Raw genomic sequence first — 27,123 nt, 5'->3', positions numbered from 1 at the left:
CCCCAATTTACTTTGTTCCCGATGTCCGTACACTGTATTTTGCGTCTGTTTGTTTCTGCTATTGTATTTTTGGGTCCGTTTGTTTCCGCTATTGTATTTTGCTTGTCCTGCGGACTGTATTTTATTTTACACATTTCAATTGTAATTTGCATCATGGTATTCCCCCACAATTTTATTTCAGTTGTTCCCTCGCTGCACTTTTTGTATTGTCATTCCCCCGCTTTCTCTTGCTCCAGGTGTCCTCCCACTGTAATTTGCTTTCAGGTGTAACTAACTGCATTTTATTCTAGATGTCCTGCACACAGTATTTTGCATCTATGTGTCCCCCGCTGTATTTTACTATGTGTCGCCCATAGTATTCCAGGTCTACCCCCAGCCACATTTTGTTTCAGCAGTCTCCTTCACCGTAGTTATTCCATTACTTGATTTCCCTCCAAGTGCTCCCTCACTGTATCTTAATGGCTTCCCCCTAAATATTTATTCCAGGTGTAACCCAAATCTTTTGTACTTCTAGGTGACCCCCCCCATAGTATGATTCTAACTCCACCCGCTCCACCACCCAACTGTATTTTAATTCCAAGGTGCTGTAACAAATCCCTTGGTGGCGTCACTTCTCCCCAGGAGGGGGACCCTTCCCATGGGGCCAGGGAGGTGAGGCTGCTACCCGGTAGTCCCCCTGGGGGTGGTACTCAGTGGAAGGATCCCATTTTGGAGGGCCCTCTGCAGGAGAAGGGAAGACTTAAGGGAGAACGCAGTAGGTCAACCACATTACCGCCATATATTGCTCACCCAACACCACAGCTAGGGCCCAAGCAATCCCCCACCTTCTACATCTCCTCTTTCTTCTGTTAGTTACTTCATGCATAGTAACCCTTGTCTATCACAGACAATTATGGGTTAAGGAAGAGTGAGGAACGAGTGAGGGTAGAGGGCTCCAGAAGCAATGACACAAAGATGATCAAGGAAATGAAGAGCCCAAGATAAACATATTACCGATCCGAGAATCGAAAGACGGCATACCATAAAAACAGACTATGGACTCTCCTCAGAGTCAGTCCTGCCCCTGAGCAGCATCGAGCTGGGGAGCGAGGACACACTGCAGACCGGACGCTGGGAGAAGAAAGTCGGCATCCGAGAAGGCTGAATGGAGTGAGGGCTCACCTGAATGCTGGGAAACCAGACGTCCGGTGGCAGAAAGAAAGCCATCTGAATGATCCAGACAAGACCCGACGTATGGCTAGAACCAGTGTGGCGGAGCTGCCGAAAGCAGACCACAAGAGGCCAGGGTAAGCCAGAGAAGCTTGTTGAGGACCGGGACCCTCGCAGACCAAGTCAGAAGGTACGCAGAGGGGGAACAGGAAGGCACTGGGAAACCCTAGGGGCTGTGGTCAGGAAAAAGTGCAGAACCATCTTCCTTGTCCCAGTGGAACCAACGGAGAAACAAAACACACTGGGTCAGATTGCACCCCAAAGGAGCCAGAAGAGAGATTAGGGTCTGGGATCCCGAATGTTGAGAGGTTGGAAGAATTGCACATGCAAGACCATTCACATACCCGCCGAAGGGAACCTCGTTGCAGCTGACACGAGGCTGCAGGAGCCTCATCACTACAAGGGCACATTAGGTAAGCCCTGCAGTTCTTGGGCATCAATTATTCCATTTCTTCACAGCGTGCGTGACGAAGAGCGCTCTCTGTGCTCTGCCTGACCTGAAGGGTATCAGGTAAGAAAATCGCAGCAAAAAGGTCGCTGGTAAAAAAAAAAAAAAAAAAAAAAAAAAAAAAATGGCAAAAATACTGTGGTTTGACCCGGTAAAGGTGTACCCCATTATACCATTTAAGGGAAGCTGGGGTTGCTCGGGTGCCCCAAGCTTCCCTTAAACGGCATAATGGGTCCAGGGGCTGCAGAGGTGTCCCCCGCATCCTTTAAATGATTGTGGCGGCAAAACCACAGCATTTTTGCAGCAATATTCTGTAGACACAGCCATTTTTGCCACAATTGTAAGACATGGAACCCCCTGAAGGGCATTACTTTAATGATTTGCTCATTTCCAACTTACTAGGCTGATGCCTGTAAAACATTGTTTTGGCCATTTTGGCTACTGGGTGCTTTGAGACCAGCACCTTCTAAGATGGCCGTCCACCTCCCCGGAGCACTGGCATGCTCTGTTCCCTGCCATACGCTGCTTGGCCCGCGAGGGGAACCAATCGGAAGCCGGGAGGCTGTGCCGGCCCCAACATCAAGGCTCACTACCTAGGCCCCCGTTTGTGCCTGTCCAGTCCTGGAGGGTTGGGGCCCCTTGTTTGTACACCCTTATAGCACCACATGGTGCCTGTTCCCCCATGACTTAGGCCTCGAACTTTTTGCACCCCTAAGAATACTTGCGAGTCATGGCTGGACATTGTTAGCGCTTTTCTTTTTTCTTTTGTTTCGCCACTAACAAACAACTGTTGAAGCAAGGTATGCATATTCTACTCCGTGCCTTACTTAATTCTTCCTCACACTGCATTCTGTGTCTCCTGTGCACATTTGAATCCTGGTGTATTGAACATCTAGGCACCCATCTGCTGTACTAAAGTATTCCCATTGCATCGGTTTGATTACTTCCCTTGGGTACTAGTGCGCCTGGTGTGTTTGTGCTCATACTGTGCAGCCCCTACTTTTTCTTCCTATCCGCCGCCCCTATGGCACTCACCATATCCCCGATCTTTTCTTATTGCTATACTATCACCTATGCTCCCTCTCTCACGAAGTCTGGAAAACAAAAGCTTAAAAAAAAAAAGACATCTTGACCACTAACCCTGGCCTACCAATCGGAGACACCCTTGTCAGTGCAATTTCCAGACAGATCTTCACTGATATCCTCTTTTCTGTCCCCTCTCGAAATCTATGGACTCATCTCACCTCTTCACCCATTAATGGTGGCACTAGAAGCAAAGTACTTTTGGCAGTCTTTGCATCATCCAGGTGTATCAATGTCCATCACACCGACACTATCTTGGTTCAGGGTCCTCAACCCAACCTCCTCCTCTTTGACCAGCACCTGCTGTCCCTCAACTTCCTTCCCGCACCTGCTACTGCTCCTTCCACTCTCTCTCTGCCCCCTCCGACTGGTGTACCACGCCCCTGTACCCCCCCTTGGAAAACCTTCAAAGGTGATTACCTCTTGCATCTAGCCATGCTCCATGCTTGTTCTGCCATCAAACTCTACCAATATCTGCCTCCTCCTTGAAGACCCGGATGTCCTTGCTCTAACCGCGATGTGGTTCAATGCCAGCTCAGTCAATGCTTTTGACTCCCTTCTCCCTGATGGCTAGAAGATCATCTCCAAGCCTCACCCTAACTGTGCTGGCGGTGGGGTTGATCTGATCTTCCCCGAATGGGTCCCTTCTTCCCTCAGGCCCACCCATCCTTACTCTTCCTTTGTGAGCCTGGTTTGAAAGCGGTCATCTCTCCCACCTCCTCTCTGACCATTGCCATCTACAGGCCACCTGGCTCTACCACCCTGAATGGGCTAATTTCTCCTCACAACCACCTCTAAACATCTTCTCCTGGGTGACTTCAACATCCACCTGGACTCCTTCAGTCACAGCATCTACCATCTTCTGTGACCACTGCACCTCGCTCTCCCTCTCCCTCTCCATTCTCCCTTCTGGTCCTACCCACTCGGCTGGACACTCCATGCCTTCATCCACACTCATCTTTTACGATCACCCCATTCTCCTGGTCAGACCACCCTCTCCTCCCACCTGGGTCCTCTCGTTCCTCTGACCGTACCTCCCCCAGCCCAGTCAGCCTCTTTCATGAACATCCGTCCGATAAAATGAGTGTCAGCTGCTGCCTTTGCATCAACCTTCATCCCTTCTCTCCCCACTACCGACTCTACCTCCGACTCTGCTCCCCGGGTGGGGCAGATTGGGCCAGATTGGCCAGGGAGTCACTGAATCCTGAGAGACGAAGGGGGATTAAAGCATAGAAGAGGAAGCAGACAGTGTTGTGTTTTTGGATGCGGTGGAGGATGACCAATAGACCAGTAGGAGGAAGATGGGAGCAGCAGAGTGTGGAGTCAATTTATTGACTAGGAGCGCAGAGTGAAGGAGGGAGCAGCAGCAGCAGAGTGGAGGAGGGAGCAGCAGCAGAGTGGAGGAGGGAGCTGCAACATCAAAGGGTGGAGGAGGAAATCAAGAGGCGTGAAACATTGAAGTGACAGAAGTAGTGGGAGGAGTGAGAGTAAACAAGAGGAGAGAGTAGAAGAGCGAATGGTGAGAGTGATCGTTTTAGAAGAAACTTTTAACACACTATACCCACCCCTGTAGCTCATTAAATGTTAGGGATAGAGTAGAGACAGTTAGGAAGCGCCCAAGAATTTTAGACAGCCAGGCTATTAGTTTACCATCTTTGGCATAAAACCGTGCTTTACAAAGAAGGGGTCAACATTCAGTGGCACTAACCTGGGATTTAACGACACCTATGCTAGGGAGGAGGTTCATTACAAGATGAGAAAATACCGGTTCTCGGGCCCTTCAACTCTTTAATAAAAAGCCTTTAACCGCCTAAGAGTTGGAGTGATTCCTGTGGTATATAGGAGTCGTCCAAAAGTAGTAGTTCTAAATGTGGACGGCAAAAACAATTTATAGTACTCAAACTGAAGGTATAAATCATCATAAGAAGCTGCTGCTTCTAACTCAACAGGGTATGATGCCTTACCTGACCTTCCCTCAGAGAACCATACCATTCATTTCACTAGAACTTAAGACTAAGCCAACAGCTTCTGCCTGGGACTGTCCAATTCACTACTGAACAGATTACAGTGTCTGAGATGTGACCCCTAGACCTCTCATGAGTGATATCCACAAGCACAAAACAATGGCCATCTAAATGGAAAATTCTGTTAACAACCCCACAAAGCGTCTTCTGTGGCAGGAGTCCATATTCCACCATGAAGAAATTAATCCACTACAAGTTAACCAGAATGCTACAATCACTTAACCCAACCCTACAGGACCAACCTTTAATTGAAGCATAGTAGAGGGTCTACATTCTCTTTTCAACACATCTGCGTTCAGAGGAAAACCAACTAGCCTTCAGAAAAGCTCTAAAGACCTGCCTATTCAAAGGACACCATCACAGCAGCTGTAAAGAATACACCTAAACTAAATACTTTTTTTTTTACTTTACTCAGTAAAAACTAAGTTTTGTCAAAACTAAATACTTCAGACTAACCAGACAGACTTCCTGCTTCTAGACACTTCGGCCAGATGGAAACCCTCTCTACACTCACCAACAAGCCACATTCCCAAACACACAAAACACGAGTCAAGGAATGCAGGCAATGGGACAGTTTCTTTCCCTGCACCTCTTTAAAGAAATTGGAACCGTAAACATTCTTCATCTGGAGAGTGCTTCTGCTCCAAATAATTCACCCCAGTTCCAATAGATTGGAAGCAAAAAGTTGAATTCTCGCCATCCCGATCGCCTGCTCGTACCCCCACTAACTGACATGCATCTTCATAATAAACTTTTGCACACGGCGGAAGCTTCCTACAAGAGAACATTAAGAGAGAAATGCCAATACTCACCTCTAGCCCCATCACCAGTCTTGCAGCACTGACTGCCAAATGACCCCCTGGGTCAAAACACACCCAAGTGACACCACTGCAAGCCATGTATAATCATTCTACTACCCAGAAATCTGATACTTCTGGCCTGCATCCATCAACACCCCAGGCTCTGCATCAGTCTCCGCTATAACTCATTAACAATTAAACCTACCCCCTCTTTTCTTGCAGGGCCACACGCAACAATACATCAAAGATGGCATCTGTGCACTATACAAGACTACTTTCCATTACATTTTATAAACATACCGATTTGTATAATATATTTGGGAAACTAATCACATTTGGCAATCCAACCCAGATGTAAGCTTTCGAGTTAGAACAGACGTTATTTCATATAAAATTGCACAAAGACAGACTTTTTAAAATGCTCAATTGGATTTTTACTCTTTCACTGATGTGGATTAATAGTAGTAAGGAAATAACCTTCAAGTAGAAATGCTTTCAAATAAGTCACTATTCATGCAATCTGTTTTTACTAAATAATGAATGGTGAAATACTTTCATTCCACGGGGTGAAAGGATCAATGGAAACATGGCAGGATAAGTCAATCGATTTCTACCACTATCCGACTCTGTACTTAATGGAAGAAAGATGCCCATGTTATTCTTGATTTTCAACAAGGGCTCTGGCAGGGTTTCACACCTAAGGATCAGACTGCTCCTTAAGAAGCCCAAGTTAACAAACATTAGCTATGGACCTAGTTCCAATATCTTGGAACGGGCTGTGTGGCAACTTCAAGTCTAAGTCGAAGCCCATAGTATAGTCCAAAAAAAAAAACTTAGTGTTTACTTCAAGCTAAGGCAGAGCGTGTCCTCATGTACATTAAAGTTACTTTTATAGGTGCTGGAAAAAGGTGGCAGCAGAGCTTTATACTGTTTTTGTTGCCCCGCCTTCCATGGATCGCTCAATAATATAACAGGTGGAAGATACAGTACTTGTTCCTTAGTTAGCATATATAGAAAACGTAGTACTCTCACTGCCCATAATATTGTATCTGTAAAAGCTTAATAGAAGTACTTTGATATTCTCTTATCTTTAAGGACTTACATGGATTCAAAACAAATTACCTATTCTGAAATCCTGATGCTACTTACTAGAAATGCCCCATGATTAAAAACAACCAATTAGGCTAATCACACATTAATGTGTTGCAATCAAATCACACAAGCCTCTAATAGCTGAAAGTGACAGTCTGAATAATGAATATCACCCTGCTGATATCTACCAACATAAGCAACCTTGATCTAGGCAATGATCCCAAATACAGATAACAGGAAATTTGCTCAGTTGACAGCCCAGTCTCAACTTATTGCAGGATCGAAAGATGCTATGCCGGCTTAAGGTTGGAGACCTTCTCAATTTTAATAGTGTATGCACTATACACAGACACTCGGCAAAGGGAATTAGAAGATTGCATAATTCAAAGTGAAGGTGCTGCTAGAAAGTACAGGGCCTGGTATTATGGAACACAACACCTGACCCCATGAATGAGACAGGGGAGCACAATAAATTAAGCAGTCAACTAAAAATGCAGTTAAGAAAATGCTACAGTAGCTTTTTAATACGCTATATTAGCCAGTTATGATCGCTGAACCAGCTTCACCTTCTGTCAAAACGTAGAATTAAAATAACTGATTAACAATACCAACAAGAATCCTAAAAAGGTTAACAATGCAAGTGCCCAAGAGGAAACATGTGGTAGCACTTGAGGGAGAAGGGTTTGTGACCAAACTAAGTGCCAGAAGGACTAGGATCATACATTTGTTAGTGATATTGCAGAAGGAGCGGAATGTACGATTTGTTAGACATTAGAATAAATAAAATGCAAAAACAGGGGAGGGGCTCCAGGAACAATTTATGAAAATTCAAATAAAAATCAAAAGGGTGACAAAATAGATGTAATGCTACTCAGTACAAAAGTCTAGCATTTGTGGAAATGAACTTGGGGAGCAGAAACTTGTGAGGCATGGGTTCTCAGGATGGATCAACCTGGAGAAGAACCATGTGGTTTTGTTATTGGGTAATAATATCCCCACCAAAAATATTGCCGAATATATGGTCGTCAGGAACGGCCATATATATAATAGGCAATATTTTTAGTGGGGATAATATTTGGGGGTTTTGGGAACGGGGGTTGCGGGGGTCCCACGCAGGTTCCATGCCTTAATATCGCTGCAAAAATATGGCATTTTTGAATGGCGATATTTTTGCGGGAATATTAACAAATGGAATAGTGGTTTTCCTATATAGTCACCTAAACATTTTCAAACAGGATGGTAAGGCAGTATGAAGAACCAGGTCAATGCAGGTGTCCACAAGGGAAAACGTGTAACATTGAAAAAGGGAACTTAACATGGTTTAAATCATTGATGAGGCCTCACCTAGAGTATTCTGTCGAGTCCTGAAGACCATAGCTCCAAAGGGATACTGATAGATTAGCTACAGTCCAGGGGTTAGCTGCCAAGATGGTTTAAGAACTGCATCAGAAATCCTTTGGACAGAAGAGCAAGGACTTAACTCTGTAGAGTCTGAAAGAGAGATGAAGAGGGGAGTTATGAAAGAAGAGAGATGTTTATTTATCTATGTAGTTTAAATACAGTAGGTGATGCAAGTGTATTGAAACAGATGTGCCTCTAAAACAAGGGGGGGGGTCGATAAAACTTCACTAGGGAGGCACAGGAGTAACAACTGTTCTTTTTACTAAACAGGGGCTAAATGCATGGAGCCACCTTCTACCTGGATTGGTGGGTGTAAAATTAGAACAGAACAGATTTTTAAAAAAGGACAGAATAAACAGCACCAAGTAATCATCACATAAGATGCGACGACCAAAAGTGAATGCTAGGAATAGTCTCTAAGGGATGTAGCCAACAGGGAACAGAAAGACAAGATGGGTTTGGCGATCATCATTAGTCATCAATGTGAATGTAGCATTGTGACCTTCCCTTCCGTGCAGTAGATGATCCGCAGCCCTTTGCATTGATGCACTTTACTGGACCATCTAAACATAAGCTAAGTAGCATTTTACCCCACAATTGGACATGGCATGTATATAAGGCACCTAAATTGTGACCAACACCTACCTCGGAAGTCAAGTATACTTACAATCTCTAGAGCTTAATTTTGTGAAGCTTTTTAAAGTGTGCTTTTACTTAGTTACACTTTTATGTCCTCTCTTCTAACTTTCATCCAGTGGTCCACTCTAAGCTTTGACCCTTCTCCTAAAAGCAAAGCCTGTGCATAGTATGGATGTGGCCTTAGGGACCACAGATTACAGCCACGGCTAACAAGCTTAAGGGAACCTCAAAGTACAAAGAAGAATACTTCACTTCCTTGCTTTTTCTCAAATGCACAGCTAATATTCCAATAGTAACTGCTAGATTGAAGTAAGGGAATATCTTACACCTAGGTACCACATCCTACTTAACTGCAGAGAGCACAAAATCCTGCACCCCACACTCTAAGACAAGAATTCAGGGCGCACATCTCCCGCAGCCCTTCCATTGTTGCACTGGTTCCCAGTTGGTCAGAAAATAACCTTCTAAACCTTATGCGTCCCTTTCAAAGAACTCAAGGGAGAGGTTTGGAAATCCAGCAATCTAAAATGGAAAGACATCCAAACTACTTGAACTCTATTCTTCCTTCCACCTCACACTTCTTGCCCTTAACGCACCGTCCCCCACTTCTGTAAAGAGTAGTTTTTGGATTGTTCTCTTTATCTTCACAATTCTGGTATTCCCTGACCAAACTACACAACAGCCATCACAGGTGTATCTGGCTTTTAAAAAAACAATACCAACCTGACATTTTTACTGCCTTCTATACATTTAAACCAATTATTAGCCATAGAGGCTTGAAGAGCATCTCCGTAAAAACCACCTTGGTGAGAATAATGCTACTAGATTAACCCTAGACAGACAGATCTGCTGTAATTCCAGCACTAACCCCATTATCTCTGCCTCTTCCCCTTACATAGTCCTTTAATTTATGGTGAACGCAGGATTAACAACCTAATGACATTCCACTGGAGGCCATTCTACCCTGAACTTCCATATTTTCCTATAACTGTTGTGACTTGAACATTACTCTTACATCTTAGGGACATTTGTACCACTACACAACCTATAGAGTTTTCAAGCTACAGCAATCATGTTCTGTGCTTCTGTTCTTGGATTAGTTGAAGAGAAGCCAGTTCACTTTACTGCAAATTTGTTTCCGTAGGCCGGAAACAAATAAAGGAAATAAAATGAGTCTCAGGGGTCCCCGCCGTGCAATGAGGGGGATCCAGTAGGCTGAGAACTAGCCCACTAAGGTAGAGCAGGAAGAGTGAGAGAAGGAGCATCCGCCGACTACGATACCACAGGAACATGACCCGTACGGTGCAACAGGAACATGACCCATGAACAAGTGACCTCAAATTATTTCCTTTCCCTTATGTTGCAATGTTTGTTCTCTGGCACACATGTTCTACTTTCTAGACATCCAAGTTTGTAATAGGTTATCCCCACTAGCAGTGAAACAGCCATTCTCCTCAATCAGTTTAAATGCTACGTACTGCATCAACCTCAGCTGTCTTGGAGCTCTATTAAATTGGCATGTGTTCAACCACAGTCACTCTTTTCTGGTGTTACTATTATTCTGGCCTTACTATTAGCTATTCATAGGTTTGTGAATATGATCTCAACATGGTTTGCAAAGTGTGCACAGTCCAAGCTTCAAAAGGTATTGAACATTGTAGAATGCACTGCTTGGCCTCAATTAACTAAGAAACGCGTTCAATTTTTTCAATGCATTGTAATGTAGAATTAGTGTAGTTGACCATACAACACAAGGATGCAAGGTACAAGGATGCAAGGTACAAAAAGTACAATTAACGCTAGTTTATAACTGATTGTGACTGTTCTCTTACAAATGAGGGGTGAGCGCTGCACATCAATATTGACTGTTTCAAAATACACTAGAAAAACTACTGTGAACACATTAGTATTTACACATTTTTTCAAAGTGGTAATTTTTAAATTTGTTAGGTGGGATTAAATTTTAAGGTTTATATTCCTATGCTTTGTAAATGGGAAAGAATGACTACTTTTTAAAATCTATAAGAGCACAAAAAGAATAGGAGACAGACTAACAATTGATGTCGCTTGTTAAATTGGTATGACTTGGCAGCAACTATTGTGTGAAGTTGCTAATGCTCGTCCAAGGCTTCAGAATCGGGATGCCGATGTGCAGTGCACGGAATTTGAACTTAATATCACCAGCGAGCCATGGAAGGAAACTGTATGTAGTTTCCACCTTATAAACACGTATGTCCACTGTCAGTACAGGGGGAAACAAATAGCTAGTTACAGCTGTCATTCAGTGCTCATTCTCTGTTTGCTTTACTGCCACGGATGCTCCTCGCTTACTAACTGCATAACACTGTTCCACAATAGGAGCGCTGAGTCCTGGTGGTCCTGTTAAAGAATCTACCAGCACAACTATCTCTCCAAACTTAATGCCGCGAGAATAACAAATCTATGTAATGTCATCACGCACAACAACGTTCCAACATCCTTTCCTCCAAAAACGAGGATAATGTGACGTTACTAGTCATTCGCCAGCATAGGGTTTGTGAGTTGAAGTCGCAGGATGAATGTTCTGCAAAAGGATTCAATGCTCACCATTCCCTCCACCGTGCACATGTCATCATTCTTCACTGGGGTCGTGGAGCTGGACTGAGCTCTGCGCTCTCAAACGGCCACCAGGTGGCTCCAGCTTACCAACAGCCGCTGGACACTTCGACACTGGGGCTGCTCCTCCCTACATTGTCCCCATCGGCTGAAACAGCACAACAAAGGAAAGACCAGGAGCGCGCAATGGAAGCGCTCGAGGGAGAAGCATTTTATTTTTTATTCTCACATCGCAGGACCGCTCTGAGCAGGAAAACTTTTCAGGGCCAGCATAATGGCCTGCATAACAGAGTCTAGGCCATGCAATAACCTATGCACCGGGCCACGAAGGATCAGGCCAAGAGGCATTCACCCGGTAAGTGACTCCAGGACATCATTTGCATTGCCTCTTTTGGGTCCTGGACTCAACCTTCACAGCTCTCAAGATCCAGGACATTGAATGCTTCTATACAGCACTGGATGCTGGCAATTCATCAGGCCTCCACTGCTCAATCCATGCTCCCATTACCAACATTCAACATTTCCATCATCCACTAAACCCATTCTTGGAAAAGGACCATTAGGAAATGTAATTAGTTCTTGTTCTCCGTTATTCAGTGGATCAACGTTTAGTAATATAAGTTTCTGTAAATAATGACTTAATTACTAAAACTGCATACTACAAATAGAGACAGTAATTGTTCCTCGCTAAAAGTCAGGCCTTGAATCTCGAACAGGTACCAATTGACAATGCTCTAACATACAAAAGGCTCAGGCTTGCTGGTGATGGACAGTGTAGCAGTCCTGGTTTTTCAGCAAAGTATTGCACTTACCAATTCCAGGACATAGCCATCCAAAAAAATAGTATGATCTGTCAGGGTGCAAGTGTCAGAATGTTCATCCTATGTTGCCATGGAGAAATAGGGTTTCATTAAATCCACCAACTTCTGCAATCAAGGGGATTGCAAATACAATTGATAGCCACGGACAAGTATGTGGGCATAGCAAGGGATCCGAGAGAGCAGTTCCTTGACAAAGCATTAGTCTGTTTCCAGCCTTATTCTTAGACACGCATTTAAACTGTGTCAGTTATTCAGCAGACGTTTAATCATCTGAGTAAGGTTTTCATCAGGACACATTAGCCCAAGATGTCAGGGTTTTGGACGTCGTGTTAGGAATCTTATTGCATTCTCTCCCAGCGTATCTGGTGGGCTGTGGTCTTAATTCAAAGTTCACTCGTATGATCCATGCGTGTCAGCCTGGTGCAGTTCACTTGCTACAGCCGGAATTCAAATCCCATAATCGTAATCTGAAAGAAAAACCGCAGCGTTTTCCAACACAACCGCGTTGTGTTTCTGCCTACAGCCGATTTCCCATTTGGGGCTCTCGAGAGCCCCAAATGGGAAAGCAGATTCAGGCAGAAACATGTCATGATGCTTGCCTCTAAGGAGCCAGGCCGGGCCCAGCAACCCCAGAGGCAGACATCATTTTCCCCTGGGAAGTCCCAGCGGGCCCAAGTCGGGGCCCTTTGGACTCAGTCCTGGCGCCTTAGGCGCCAGGCTCATAGGGGCCCCCAGTCCTGGCGCCTTAGGCGCCAGGCTCATAAGAGAGGATATGTGTTTAAGTGCTTGGGTGCACACTTACCTGATGCAGACCATGCTGCTTCATTAAGGCCCTCTTGAGGCCTGAATGGGACTACTTCACCTGTGGGACTACTTCACCACCTGGGTGTGGTCGGGGAAGGATACATACCTGATTGGTGGAAGGATACATACTAGGAACTTCTTCCAAGGCTATTTAAACCACACCCGATCAGCCACACGTGCTTCGCGTTGTTCTGCACCTAGCAGCTGGACGCTCACCCTGTCTGCTCCTGCATCCTGACTTCAGCCACGCCTGCCAGCACCCTGGAACACCTGCAAGGGGAGAAGGGGAGAAAGGAGAGATTAGGTGAAGAAAAGCCCTTTCCTGCTAAATCTGCATTCCGGAGTCACTTCACCGACGATCCTGAAAAGGAAGACATCTTTTTTAAAGCATTTCGTTTCGATCGCTGCAGCGCTGCATTTCACTCACCTTGGCAAGGCGATTCCATCTTCAGCGGCGATCTTTCGGATTCAGCTACGTTCCGGTGCCTAGAGGAAAAAAGACAAGAACAAAGGTGAGAGGGAGAAAAGGAATAAGGAAAGCTCAGTTTCCTTTTAAGACTTACCTGTTGGATATTTCCCTCTGCATTTCGGGTCCTGCCGCTTCCTGGCATCTCTGGACCCCGGCCCCTATGGGGAAAAAAGACAAAGTCATTGTTGAGCGTTTGTAAAGACATTACCTGAGCGCTCATCCGGAACTTACCTGCCATTTACTGAAGCGGCACGCTTCACTTCGGGTCGGCGCCATTTCTCCGGCATCCGAACCCCGGCCCCTAAGGGGAAAAGGACATGAGCATTAGCGCTTGCTGCAATAAGACAACGGACATAATTAAAGAGCTTGAACTTTTGAACAGAACTATTACAGCGCCTTACCTGAACAGTCAAGCTTACCTGAACTCCATCAACCCTCAATCCAGTGAAGTAACTGGGTTTCAACGCGCCCCTGCATCTGAAGCAGGACGGAGAGCTCACCATTCCAAACCCTAAGGTGAGGCTTCACGGGGAACCGTGGAAGAGGTTTCGTGGAGGGTTGGATGGGAGTGGGAGGCTTGAACATTATTTCCGCCAGTTGGTAATACTCCCTTTCCACGTACAGGAGGGCATTCTTGCGAGCCAGAGAAGCCAGAATAGAGGGGCCCTTCCAGTCCATCTTCAGAGCCGCGCCTCCGTGGGAATCAGGTGAGCGTTACAGAACGCGAAGCCTTACCACAATTTCCCACCCGGGCGCTATGGAGACTTCCGAGACAGATCAGCTGTCACAGCTTTTAGGGGAAGTACGGGCAGAAGTGCACTCAGCCCGCCAGGAGACTAACGCTCTTAGAAGAGAATTAATCCTATCCAAGGAAAGAACTGATGATCTGGCCAAAAGGTTGTTGCAGGGCCAGGCAGGGCACACTCCTTTACCCGATTCCGGGGGTACTTCTACATCAATGGGTTCGACTAACCCGGCACAAATCAATCTACCTGGACACATGCCTTTGGCCCCGCCTGAACGTTTTGCGGGGGATCCCAAGAAATATGCCGTTTTTATGAACCAATGCCGTTTACACTTTTTATGCAGGCCCGGGGCCTTCCCCAACGACCAGACCAAAGTAGCCTTTGTACTATCTTACCTCAGTGGCTGTGCTGCCGATTGGTCTATTCCATTGGTAAATCAGGATGATCCCATTCTACGGGATTTCCAGGGCTTCCAGGCCAGCATGGAAAGATTGTTCGCTCGACACTCGCAGGGACAGGCCCTTGACAACGAACTGTTATCCTTACGGCAAGGTAATCAGGATCTTTTGTCCTATATCGCCACCTTTAATAGACTGATTGTGGAAACCGGATGGCCTGAAAATAAAAGGATCACCTTGTTTCATCGAGGCCTGCGCGGAGAGCTTAAAGATGTTATAGCTCAGATAGTAGATCCACCCCAGGCCTGCACAGACTACATAGACTTAGTGGTTTAACTTGATCACAGACTTCAAAATAGAAAAGCATATCGGCTCAAGTACGAAACCAGAGTACCCATCAAGACCCACGTTAACTCCAAGAGTACTGACATTTCCGAACCGATGCAAATAGGCAGTGTTAAAGGACCATTAACGCAGAAAGAACGTAAGAGAAGGCGACAAATGCAACTTTGTCTGTATTGTGGGACTTCCGGTCACTTTCTCCAAAGTTGTCCAGTAAAACCACACAAGAAGGTGGTTGGAGCCACTGATAACGAGTTATTGACACCTGGTTCGGGAAACGACCTAGCCCGACAAGCATAGGGGTCCGCTTGCCGAGCTTGAAAACAAACTCTTTGACCTCGCATTTTGTCATGCCAATGGTGCTAGTGAATCCAAAACAGCCTCAGCAGTTGCATGCCATAAAAGCATACATAGACAGTGGAGCTATTGGAAATTACATAGACCATGAATTGGCTTCCAGGATTAAGCTTCCTCTCCGTCCAAAAGTAACCCAAGATGTAATTAACACAGTTGATGGAACCGAAATAGCCTCAGGGCCTGTAACGCATTCCACTGTTGAAATCACACTGGTGGGTCAAGATGGACACCGGGAAGCAATCGTGTTTGATGTGATCAAGGCCCCACAATTTCAAGTACTTCTTGGAATCCCTTGGTTAGAAACACATAATCCAAGAATAGACTGGCGAGCAAAGATGATAACTTTTCCTGATTGTGAACCAACCTGTTATCCAAGGAATCCAGTTATGGGTCTAGCCTCTGCAACTGCCACCCCTGTACAGCTACCATCCGAATACCAAGAATTCCAAGACGTTTTTCAGAAAGAGCAGGCTAACACTTTGCCTCCCCATCGATCTTACGATTGCCAAATCGACTTGGTACCCGATGCGCCACTACCTTGTAGCAGGATTTATGCTCTTACTGAACCTGAGAACCTGCATTTGCGTCAGTACTTGGATCAATACCTGGCCAATGGCTTCATTCGTCCGTCAAAGTCTCCAGTCTCTTCCGCTTTGTTCTTCGTACCTAAGAAGGAAGGAGACCTCAGGACCTGTATTGACTACCGCGCCCTGAATCAGATAACGATTAAGAATCGGTACCCTTGCCCCTGATACCTGAACTCATCTACCAAGTAAAAGATGCTCGTGTGTACACCAAGCTAGATCTCCGAGGAGCTTACCACCTGGTGCGTGTAAAAGAGGGCGACGAGTGGAAGACTGCATTCCGCACCAAATTTGGGCTCTTCGAGTATCAAGTAATGCCCTTCGGTTTGTGCAACGCACCTGCCGCCTTTCAGTACTTCATGAATGATGTTCTTCGGGAACTTATTGATGTTTGTGTCATTGTTTATATTGACGACATCCTGGTGTACTCTTCCTCAGAATCTGATCACAGAAAACATGTTAGGGCAGTTCTTGAGAAATTGCGCCAGCACAAGTTATTTGCCAAGCTTGAAAAATGCGTTTTTCATACCACAGAAGTGGAGTTTCTCTGATTCATCCTGACGCCTCAAGGAATCCGAATGGACTCGCGGAAGGTGGACGCCATTCTCAAATGGCCATCTCCTAGCTCAGTGAAGGGAGTGCAAAGCATGCTTGGCTTTGCCAATTTCCATCGAAGGTTCATCCCGGAATTTTCTCGAACAGTTCAACCCATCACAGCTCTCTTAAAGAAAAATAAACGCTTCGAATGGACTCATGAGGCCGAACAAGCCTTTCAGGACCTGAAAACCAAATTCACCTCTGCACCTGTATTAAAGCACCCGCACCCAGATCTCCCTTACATTGTGGAAACCGATGCATCCAGTTCGGCCATGGGAGCTGTCCTGTCGCAAAGAGACCCAGAAACTAACCAATTACACCCTGTAACCTTTTGGTCGAGAAAATTCTCTCCACCTGAAATCAATTACGCAATTACCGACAAAGAACTACTGGCTATTAAATCGGCTTTCAAGGCTTGGCGTCACTATCTTCTTGGGGCTAGACATACCATCACCGTAATTACGGACCACAGAAATTTGCAGTATCTAAAGACTGCCAAAGCTCAATCTTCACGACAACTCCGATGGGCTTTATTCTTTGCGGAATTTGATTTTGTAATTACCTATCGCCCTGGCTGCAAGAATGGTAAAGCAGATGCCTTATCCCGGATTGGCATGGAGGAACCCAATTCGAGTATAGAACCTGTGCCAATCATACCTGAACAAAGGGTTTTGGGCTTAACTTCATTGCAAACTATTGAGGACATCCAAACTCAAGTAAAACAACTTTTAGACTCTTCAGCCTTACAGGAATGGAGTCAAAAGGGTCCTCACTACACCGTTAAGGATGATTTACCCTATTTCCAGGAGCGGTTGTTTCTGCCAAGTAAAGAATTACAGGAACTTGTCATCACCCGTCATCACGAATCATTAATGGAAGGACACCCTGGTATCGCGAAAACAGAAGAAAAGATCAAACGCCACTTCTGGTGGCCTTCTTGGAGAAAAGACAAAGTCTTTTGTGTTGTCTTGCGGAATTTGCGCCCAAAATAAGAGTCAAAAGAAAAGGCCTGCCGGTTTACTTCAACCTTTGGACATTACACCAGCACCTTGGCACACCTTGTCAATGGACTTTATAACTGACCTGCCTCCTTGTGGAGGTTACAACACTATTCTCGTCATAGTGGATCTGTTCTCCAAGATGGCCCATTTCATCCCTCTAAAAGGATTGCCGTCAGCTTCCACCTTGGCCAAGGAATTTTTGGAGAGTATAGTGCGCATACATGGTTTCCCCTCTATACTAGTCTCAGATCGTGGAAGTCAATTCATCTCCCATTTTTGGAAGAAATGTTGCCAACTGGCACAAATAGATGTGCGGTTATCCACCAGCCACCACCCCAAGACCGACGGACAAACCGAGATAACCAATCAGACTCTCGAACAATATCTTCGGTGTATGTTACACCAATCCGAGTTAAATTGGAAAGACATCCTTTGGATTGCAGAAAATGCATACAATAATTCAGTGCATTCTGGAACCGGACAGACTCCTTTTTATACTTTGTATGGTCACCATCCTCGGACTTCTGACCTTGATCCACCTCTGACCCTGGAAATGCCAGCGGTAAATCACCTACATTCCACTATCACCCGAGCCTTCAAAGATGCTACTACGCACTTACAACAAGCCAAGAAAAGGTATAAAGAAAACGCTGATGTGCACCGAAGTAAGACTCCTCCTTACCAAGTAGGAGATCAGGTATGGCTAGCAACTAAACATTTACCCCTCAGGGGCCCGCGAACTTTTAATCCCAGATTCATTGGACCTTACCCCATCAAGGTTATAGTCAACCCAGTGGCCTTTAAACTCGATTTACCATCTAACATGCGGATTCATCCCGTTTCTCACGCATCTCTTCTGAAACCAGTGCAACCTGGAACCAGACTGTCTAAGCCTCCGGATCCTGTCCAAATTGATGGAGCATTCGAAGTGAAAGACATTTTAGATTCCAAGATAGTTAAGTCGAAACTTTTCTATCTTGTTGACTGGAAAGGATATGGACCTCAGGAAAGATCTTGGGAACCCAGTGACTTTATTCATGCACCACGACTGGTACAAAGATTCCATCGGAGATTCCCGCACAAACCAAAACCCCCGGAGGAAAAGACCTTGGGAGGGGCCTTGAGGGGGGGTACTGTCATGATGCCTGCCTCTAATGAGCCAGGCCGGGCCCAGCAACCCCAGAGGCAGACATCATTTTCCCCTGGGAAGTCCCAGCGGGCCCAAGTCGGGGCCCTTTGGACTCCGTCCTGGCGCCTTAGGCGCCAGGCTCATAGGGGGCCCCAGGCTCATAAGAGAGGATATGTGTTTAAGTGCTTGGGTGCACACTTACCTGATGCAGACCATGCTGCTTCATCCAGGCCCTCTTGAGGCCTGAATGGGACTACTTTACCTGTAGGACTACTTCACCACCTGGGTGTGGTCGGGGAAGGATACATACCTGATTGGTGGAAGGATACATACTAGGAACTTCTTCCAAGGCTATTTAAACCACACCCGATCAGCCACACGTGCTTCGCGTTGTTCTGCACCTAGCAGCTGGACGTTCACCCTGTCTGCTCCTGCATCCTGACTTCAGCCACGCCTGCCAGCACCCTGGAACACCTGCAATGGGAGAAGGGGAGAAAGGAGAGATAAGGTGAAGAAAAGCCCTTACCTGCTAAATCTGCATTCCGGAGTCACTTCACCGACGATACTGAAAAGGAAGACATCTTTTTTAAAGCATTTCGTTTCGATCGCTGCAGCGCTGCATTTCACTCACCTTGGCAAGGCGCTTCTATCTTCAGCGGCGATCTTTCGGATTCAGCTACGTTCCGGTGCCTAGAGGAAAAAAGACAAGAACAAAGGTGAGAGGGAGAAAAGGAATAAGGAAAGCTCAGTTTCCTTTTAAGACTTACCTGTTGGATATTTCCCTCTGCATTTCGGGTCCTGCCGCTTCCTGGCATCTCCGGACCCCGGCCCCTATGGGGAAAAAAGACAAAGTCATTGTTGAGCGTTTGTAAAGACATTACCTGAGCGCTCATCCGGAACTTACCTGCCATTTACTGAAGCGGCACGCTTCACTTCGGGTCGGCGCCATTTCTCCGGCATCCGAACCCCGGCCCCTAAGGGGAAAAGGACATGAGCATTAGCGCTTGCTGCAATAAGACAACGGACATAATTAAAGAGCTTGAACTTTTGAACAGAACTATTACAGCGCCTTACCTGAACAGTCAAGCTTACCTGAACTCCATCAACCCTCAATCCAGTGAAGTAACTGGGTTTCAACGCGCCCCTGCATCTGAAGCAGGACGGAGAGCTCACCATTCCAAACCCTAAGGTGAGGCTTCACGGGGAACCGTGGAAGAGGTTTCGTGGAGGGTTGGATGGGAGTGGGAGGCTTGAACATTATTTCCGCCAGTTGGTAATACTCCCTTTCCACGTACAGGAGGGTATTCTTGCGAGCCAGAGAAGCCAGAATAGAGGGGCCCTTCCAGTCCATCTTCAGAGCCGCGCCTCCGTGGGAATCAGGTGAGCGTTACAAAACAACGCGGTTGTTTTCCGCAATGATGCGTTGTTTGTGCCTGAATCTGCTTTCCCGTTTGGGGCTCTCGGGCTCCCCTTGGGGAGTCCGAGAGCCCCAAACGGGAAAGCAGATTCAGGAAGAAACAACGCGGTTGTGTTGGAAAACACGGCGGTTTTTCTTTCCGAGTTTCTCAGGCTCCTCCGAGCCAGAGGAGCCTGAGAAACTTGGAAAGAAAAACCGCAGCGTTTTCCAACACAATAACGTTGTATTTATGTTTGCGGTCGCTTCAAAAGCGACCGCAAACTTAAATACAACGTTTTTAAAGCTGCAGGTTTATTTCTAAGTTTTCCGGGCTCCTCCAGCCCGGAAAACTTAAAAAAACGCAGCTAGTGCTTATTTTTCAAAAAAAATAAATAGCACTTACCGAGATTCAGCTGCAGCTTTCCTGCTCTGGTCTCCGGTCCCCGTCCTCCACGTACAGCACTAATGAAGGGAAAGCCACCCAGCGGTAGCTTTTGTTTACTACAGCTGGCTGGCTTTTCCTTCATTAGTGCCGCAAAAGCCAGCACAGGAGGGCATCCATTTCACAAAATGGATGCGCCCATGTGCTTGCTTTTGCGAATTTTGAGCTTGAATAGCTCAAAATTTTACATAGGAAGTTTTAAAAAAAGAGAATGCTAGTATTTTTTTTATGTTGCCTATCTATTTTTTTAAATAAAATGTTTTACTAGACCATGCCTTTAACTTTTATTTCTCAACTTCGCTAGGCCCCTGCGGATGTCTTCGAGTCGGTCCTGTTTTTTTTTTTTCCAATTGCATGGTGGAACTTGTAGTATGTATTCCCTATTGTATGGTTGGGCTTACAAGACCCGGCATGCAGTGTGGAAAAAAAAAAAACAGGACTGGGTCGAAGACATCAGGATGCAACTGGGAAAGTTACGCGACATGCCGTAACCGGGAAACATCTGTGGATGAGGTATGGTGAGACAAATTAAGATAAACCTTATAAATGTACGCGAAACCATCAACAATCAAGATCTGATTCAGTTACATAATACCAGTGTATTGGCAAAATTTATACAAAGTAATGTAGACTTTAACTATAAGGAACAATGTTGCATCTATCCACAGTGGGAATTAACTAAAGTCATTCCTTTTCTTGATCCCTAGTTATGTCATAAAAATGGGCGTCCGTTACAGAACCCATTTTCCTGTGGATGGAATCTTCACCCAAAACTGGATTATCACCATCACAAATAGAACACTAACCTCAAACTTCTGGAACAATCGTGCAGCTCCTGTTTGCCCATTTGCTGAAGGAGTTATCGGGATAAACATGCCTGCATTTCATCTATAATTACAACTGGAGAGTATGGCTTATTTGTGGATTTTGAATTAACAATTTTTTCTAAACCACGGAACGCAATGTGGTTTGTGGTAACAGTAGGTGAAAAGAAGACTGAGGATTTTGATATGAATCAATGGAAAATTTTACATTTATGAATAAAGTACTTGGAATAAACAAACATTACAGCAAGTCCCTTTTTTGGGGGGTGTCTCAAAGAACAACAATCTAACAAAGATTTGAACTAAAATTTCGGAATGTGACAGAACAGGACTCCTATAGCTTGGACTACCGAAGATCCTATTGCTGGAGGATCTGTTCTTTCAATGATTATGTACGTAAACAGTTTAAATGGCTTAGTTATATGTAGTTAAGTATTTTCGTTTTGTGTTCATAAACGGGATTGTGTAGATGACGACCGTGAGTGTTTGGCTACATTGTGCACTAGCGTCATGACAAGGGGCATAGAATATTGGTTGGACATGCAGAGGTCAGCTAGAATGGCACGAGTTACGATTTATTGCCATCAAAGCTGGCGTAGTTAGGGCGATCGATCATCTGATGGCATCACAAGATGACGGTTTTTGACCTATGCAGTTTGCATGTGTAAATGTCTGAAGATCATAGGTAGGTAACCTCTCCTTTAAACGCTGCAGAGATGCTCTGAAATGTTAAAAGTTAATCCGTTTCTTGCATAGCGAGTAATGTACAATATACCCCCATAAATAACAAAATATACTCTAACAAGCCACTCAACAGAAGTCATGCAGCATGTATTCAACACAACCAGAGACACGTGGGTTCAAGCATATTTCCTTGTACTATTCGCATCAGCATAGCTCTGGCTGCAAGAATCTAGGCGCCAACTGTAAGGTGGTAGTAAAAGAATTCAAGATGAACTTACAGCTAAAGGTGGCGGAGAAACGCAAAGATCAGATTCTTCTTTTATGACAACTGTGGAAATTTCCATGAACTTTAAATATTCAGCAGCATACCAGAACTTTAATTCTGTATGCGGATCGATATTCTGTGGTGAAAAGAAAACACACTTTAATTTAATTAGCCTCTCTGTTGACATCTCACTTCATTTCCATAAACATTTAGAGAGTTTTTACGTTCGGCACATGTACCTTAAACTCCAGCTGACCATGGTACACACGTGGCACTGACAGCCCTACATGTAAGGGGTGTATTGGCCACTTTTACTCCCTAAAAATAGTCAAATGCTCCCAAAAAATGAAAATAGCGAGTAAAAATACTCTTAACAAAACTGGGAAACAGACACATCGGAGCATGCCCACCTCCTTTCATCCACACAGCTCCATGGATATCTTTGGACCAGTACTAAACTTCAGGCCACAGAAAGAAGCTCTATTATTACTGCCTGGTCGGAATAGGAGTAAGTGTACCTTTTAGAAATAGTTCTTGCAAAACATTTCTGTTTTACAAGTAAAACACATTTTTACTTGCCAATTAAAATACTGCCAGTGGGAATGGACCTTACTTTTTTACTCCCAAAAAAATCATTTTATTCCCAACTTAATAGAGAGTAAAAAATTACCTCTTTAAAATCTTATCTGGAGCACTGGGCACTGATATTCATTTTTAATTATTTTGTGTCTGATCTTTCCTCTCTGCACAGACTTCAAATGTATTAAGTGCCACTAAAGATCTTGAAGAACAGGGCTTCACTTCTCTTACAAGGAACCATACCCCAAAGGCAAATCATGTTGCTCATTGCATACTATGTAGGGTTATATGGCACGAGTTCAGTTAACATCAACAATTAGCCTAAACAAACTACATATCATCCTTGGAGGAACCATTCAAAGCAGAGGACTAAAAGTGGAGGGATGAGGATCTTTGGGAAAGCACCAATTGCCCTTAACAGAAACATCTTTCCATAGCCGGTCCACACATTCATTTGGAACAGGACATGAGAAATAAGTTACTTGTCAATAGCAACCGTTTGTTTTTTTGATGGATTCTTAGAATGCAATGTTCTGTACATTAGCATACCATCTAGAACTGCGTCTGGAATGAATGTTAGCAGTTTTTAAAATTGTTTTGTTAAAGTAAATAAATAGTTGCTGTTGGTTCGGGAGTGTCTAATCAAAACCTCTCCGTGTGGAGGACCTGTAATCCACGAAGCCCCATCCCAATTTTGTTTCTATGCCAAGCTCTTTCCTTTATCAAACAACTGTGACCAAGGGAGACACAGGCCATGTGGAACTCTCATATTCTTGGCTTCAAAATGCTTTACTTTGGCCTTGAAAAAGTAAAAGTACAAGTGTGCGACAATTGTTGGTTGTTCATCTTGAATGCAGAACAACTGTATTAAATTACAGATTAAACAATTTGAAACCAATTAATACTTGCATAAATACAACGATTTGGATTGCTTCTGCTAGAGAACAGTTTGGAATTAATTTGGAGACACATTTTGAGGATATATAACGCACAACTGTTTTCTTACAATTTATCACCGCACACTTTTAGGCTTCTTTACAGCTAGCTTAGACGCTTCAGCAGAGCACCATGCAACAGGTTGCATTTTAAGCTGCTTTTAATAGCCCAATTGCCAATGTAACACCAACCTTTGTTCTGATGGGCAGGTACATCAAGCGTGCCCGTTTACCAGATATCAACCAGCACAACATTTATCACAGTTAACCTGCCTTTTTGACAGTGGAAATTTGATAAAGGTTTGCATGCTTGTCAAATATTTCCACGTAGAACTGTCTGCACAGAAAGTGAGCAAAGATGTCTAACCACTTGTCTAGAATCTTAGCAGCACAATCATCTCCTGCAAACTTATGTAAGTGACTCCATGCGGCAACTACACTACAAAGCAATACACTGATAAGGCACAATGGCACCCTTCCTTTTAAAGGAATACGCTAATCTGATGCATCTGGCTGCATTCTACAATCCATCTATTCAGCCCTCTACTGATGATTGCTTTGCTTTTTGCCAGCATGATCAAATTGTGCAAAAATGCTGTCAGGAGATTCTATACGCTTGTGTCTTTTCACACCTCATGGTGTCCCAAATGTGCAAACGTAACTTTTTTAAAGTAAAAGAACAATTGTATAGTTTAAATGTAACAAAAACTGCATTGGGTAAATTGGAACGTGTTTGTCTTACTATTTCCATAGTATGAAACGGCATAGCTCATCTACCAACTGTGCTAGAAAGGACACACTACAATGATGATACATCAAGAAAGCAGCCTTGAATGACGGACTTGTAATATCACAAGTATGCATAGGTCACGCCACATAAAGATGGTTCATTTGAAATTATATTCCCATACCACAGCTGGTGCTTTAATTGGTGAAAATGTCTTCTATAACACTTATTAGCAATCATACATTGGGCATCCTTAAGACCAATATGCTATGCAGGCATTACTGAAGACTTTTAAAATCAACCTTAATCAAGAGGCATGACAGCCCCATAATTGCTAGTTCTAAAACGGCATGATGGACCCACGTTAATATTTCTTTAGGCTAGGTTTCTATTTTTAGACACCGATAGGACACCATTTTCACTTTTGCTTGCAAAATAGGGCTGGAGACCATCTCCTAGTATGTGCATAGATTTCCGCTAAAGACTTGAATGGGCATTCCATGGTCAGCGGCCAATACTGGCAACTTGAGCCGACTTGGGTTTGGATGATACAAACCCCCTTTCCCTCTCGGGGTAACAGCTGGGCGACTGGAGGTTTTAACATCTTCCATAGGGGCAAAATCTAGATTGGCATTTCCCACAAAGGTGCAGTGTGGATCACACATCGAGGGACCTCAGATTGTTTGTTTTCTGACATGAGGGAGTTTGAAGGGTATTTTGCGAGTATTTTGAAAGTACAGATGGTGTGAAATATCTAGGATTTGTCCATGTACCTTCCACTCCAAGAGGGGAGGAAGGGTGGGCGCATGTGGATCCAAGCAGATACAAGCCTCAGAAATACGATTATGGTAAGTAATGTATGCCTTCGGAAGCTTGTGAATCCGCATAGTTTAGCAAGCAGTACCTGGAGAAGGTGGTTGGTTCTTTGAAGGTACAGCAGCAAAAAGAGGTTTAAACACAGCTTGACATACGTGTGTCACATCTTGAATGGGTATCTAGACAGTAGTGTTGTGTAAAGATGTGAATGAAACTCCCAAGTAGCAGCTTTGCAAATGACATCTAAGGGTACTTTTGCAATGAAACTAGAGCAGTCCCCTGTGTCCAGAGTTCTGAGTACTCTTGGCTCGAGAATAACAGTTGGGTGCATCCGACAATCCATTTAGAGATGGCCATTTTAGAGATAGGGTCTCCTCTCCCTGTGGCTAGAGACAAAAAAAAAACCTTTTCTGAGTGGCTTTGTCTTTTCTAAGTAACTACATGATGGCTCTTCCGACATCTAATATATGGAGGCTCTTTTCTGCTGAATACTTTGGGTTTTGGAAGAAAGCAGGAAGTTCTATAGATGGGTTGACATGGAACTTGGAGAAAGATTTAGGAGGAAAGAGTGGATTTGCATATAATACCACTTTGTCTTTGTGAATAATGACAAAAGGAGCTTGCAGTTCACTTGCTTTTATTGATGTCATGGCTACACAATGTCCTGACCAGTTCACCAACAGTGTGTTTCCCTTGGACTGTGTTTGGGGATCCCTGGCTCCGAAGTTTTGGCATTGTGTGTCGTCTTGGAAAGAGATCAATATCTGGATGTCCCAACTTTGTGAAAACGCTGTGTAGGACGTTGGTAATAATTGTCTTGCCCTTTAGAAGGTTTTCTTTCGTCCACCACAGTAGTGATGGAACAAGAGGATGCACAGCTACTACTCGATTGTCCAATAGATAGCTTTCCTGCAACCATTGTTTCGCTAACCACTCTTGTATTGGACGCATCCACAATCAGGTATTTGGCACAAGGTAAATGCAGGAAGCCACCATTTCTAGAAGGCCTTTTGCACAGTTGCCAGACGACCGGCTAAATATTGTGATTTGAAAGAGCATGTGTTGGGCCTGCTCGTTTTGGGGGTATACTTGTGTTTGAATCAGGAAATTGTTTCACTTGACTAGTAACAAGACGTGATTTAAGAACCCTAACTGGAAAAGTATGTTGATTGTTAGTTGTGTGTTATGTTTACACATTTGAGGGGTGTGATTAGCCAGTTGTCCAGGCAAGGGTACACTGGAATGGACTGCCTTTGCAGGTGTGCTGCAACTACTCCCAGAACCTGAACATCCTTGGCGCTGAGGTTATGCTGAAGAGTAACACTTTGAACTGGTAATGTGCTTCACTTACTTTGAGCCATAGGTATTTCCTGTACGCTGGCAACATTGAAATATGTAAGTATGCATCTTTCATATCCAATGTTGCTAAGTAATCCCCTTGCTTTAGACATCCAATTACCTCCTGCAGTGTTGTCATCCTGACATTTCACAGCTTGGCATACGTGTTTGCAGGACTTCGGTCTAAGGCAGGGTGCATGGTTAACTCCTCCTTTGGGACAAGGAAGTAAACTGAATAAATACCTTGGGTTAGCTATAGCAGTGGAACCAGCTCTATGGCTCCGTTTGGAAGTAGCCTCTTCACTTCTTGTAAAATCAAATTATGTTCTTTTGACATTTTCCTTGATCTTGGAGGATAGTGGCAAGGTTTTTCTAGGAATTCTATTGAATATCTCCTGACCACTGTCAACACCCAATTATTTGAAGTTATGCCCTCCCATGTGTAGGCAAAAAGAGTGATGGACCCCCTACTCTGGTAGCATGGGAGGGAACGTGGACTAGGACATCATTTGGTGTCAGGGGCAGTGGAGCCTCTGGAGGCCACACTTCTGCCCAAACCTTTGCATCTTTTAAACCCT

General features: G+C 44.6%; 1 protein-coding gene across 2 annotated transcripts in view; it reads right to left on the bottom strand.

Annotated features, from left to right (window-relative positions):
• The window catches only part of PLAGL1 (PLAG1 like zinc finger 1), a 381,513-nt gene that overhangs the window by 76,796 nt on the left and 277,594 nt on the right, over positions 1–27,123 (bottom strand). The window contains exons 5-6 of one of the 2 annotated variants that reach the window (XM_069607626.1): positions 22,164–22,286; positions 8,001–8,147 (exon numbers count right to left, since the gene is read on the bottom strand). In XM_069607626.1, the coding sequence (XP_069463727.1) occupies positions 8,133–8,147; positions 22,164–22,286 (138 nt within the window). In that variant the 3' untranslated portion in view covers positions 8,001–8,132. Of the gene's footprint in view, positions 1–8,000; positions 8,148–22,163; positions 22,287–27,123 lie in introns of those variants that run through there. The other variant, XM_069607625.1, reaches the window with a different exon arrangement.

Source organism: Ambystoma mexicanum, chromosome 4q (assembly GCF_040938575.1).
Source record: "Ambystoma mexicanum isolate Mex_15411 chromosome 4q, UKY_AmexF1_1, whole genome shotgun sequence".
In the NCBI taxonomy this organism is placed as follows: domain Eukaryota; kingdom Metazoa; phylum Chordata; class Amphibia; order Caudata; family Ambystomatidae; genus Ambystoma; species Ambystoma mexicanum.
The sequence above is the reverse complement of the archived record's forward strand: the minus strand, read 5'-3'. Positions and strand labels throughout refer to the sequence as shown.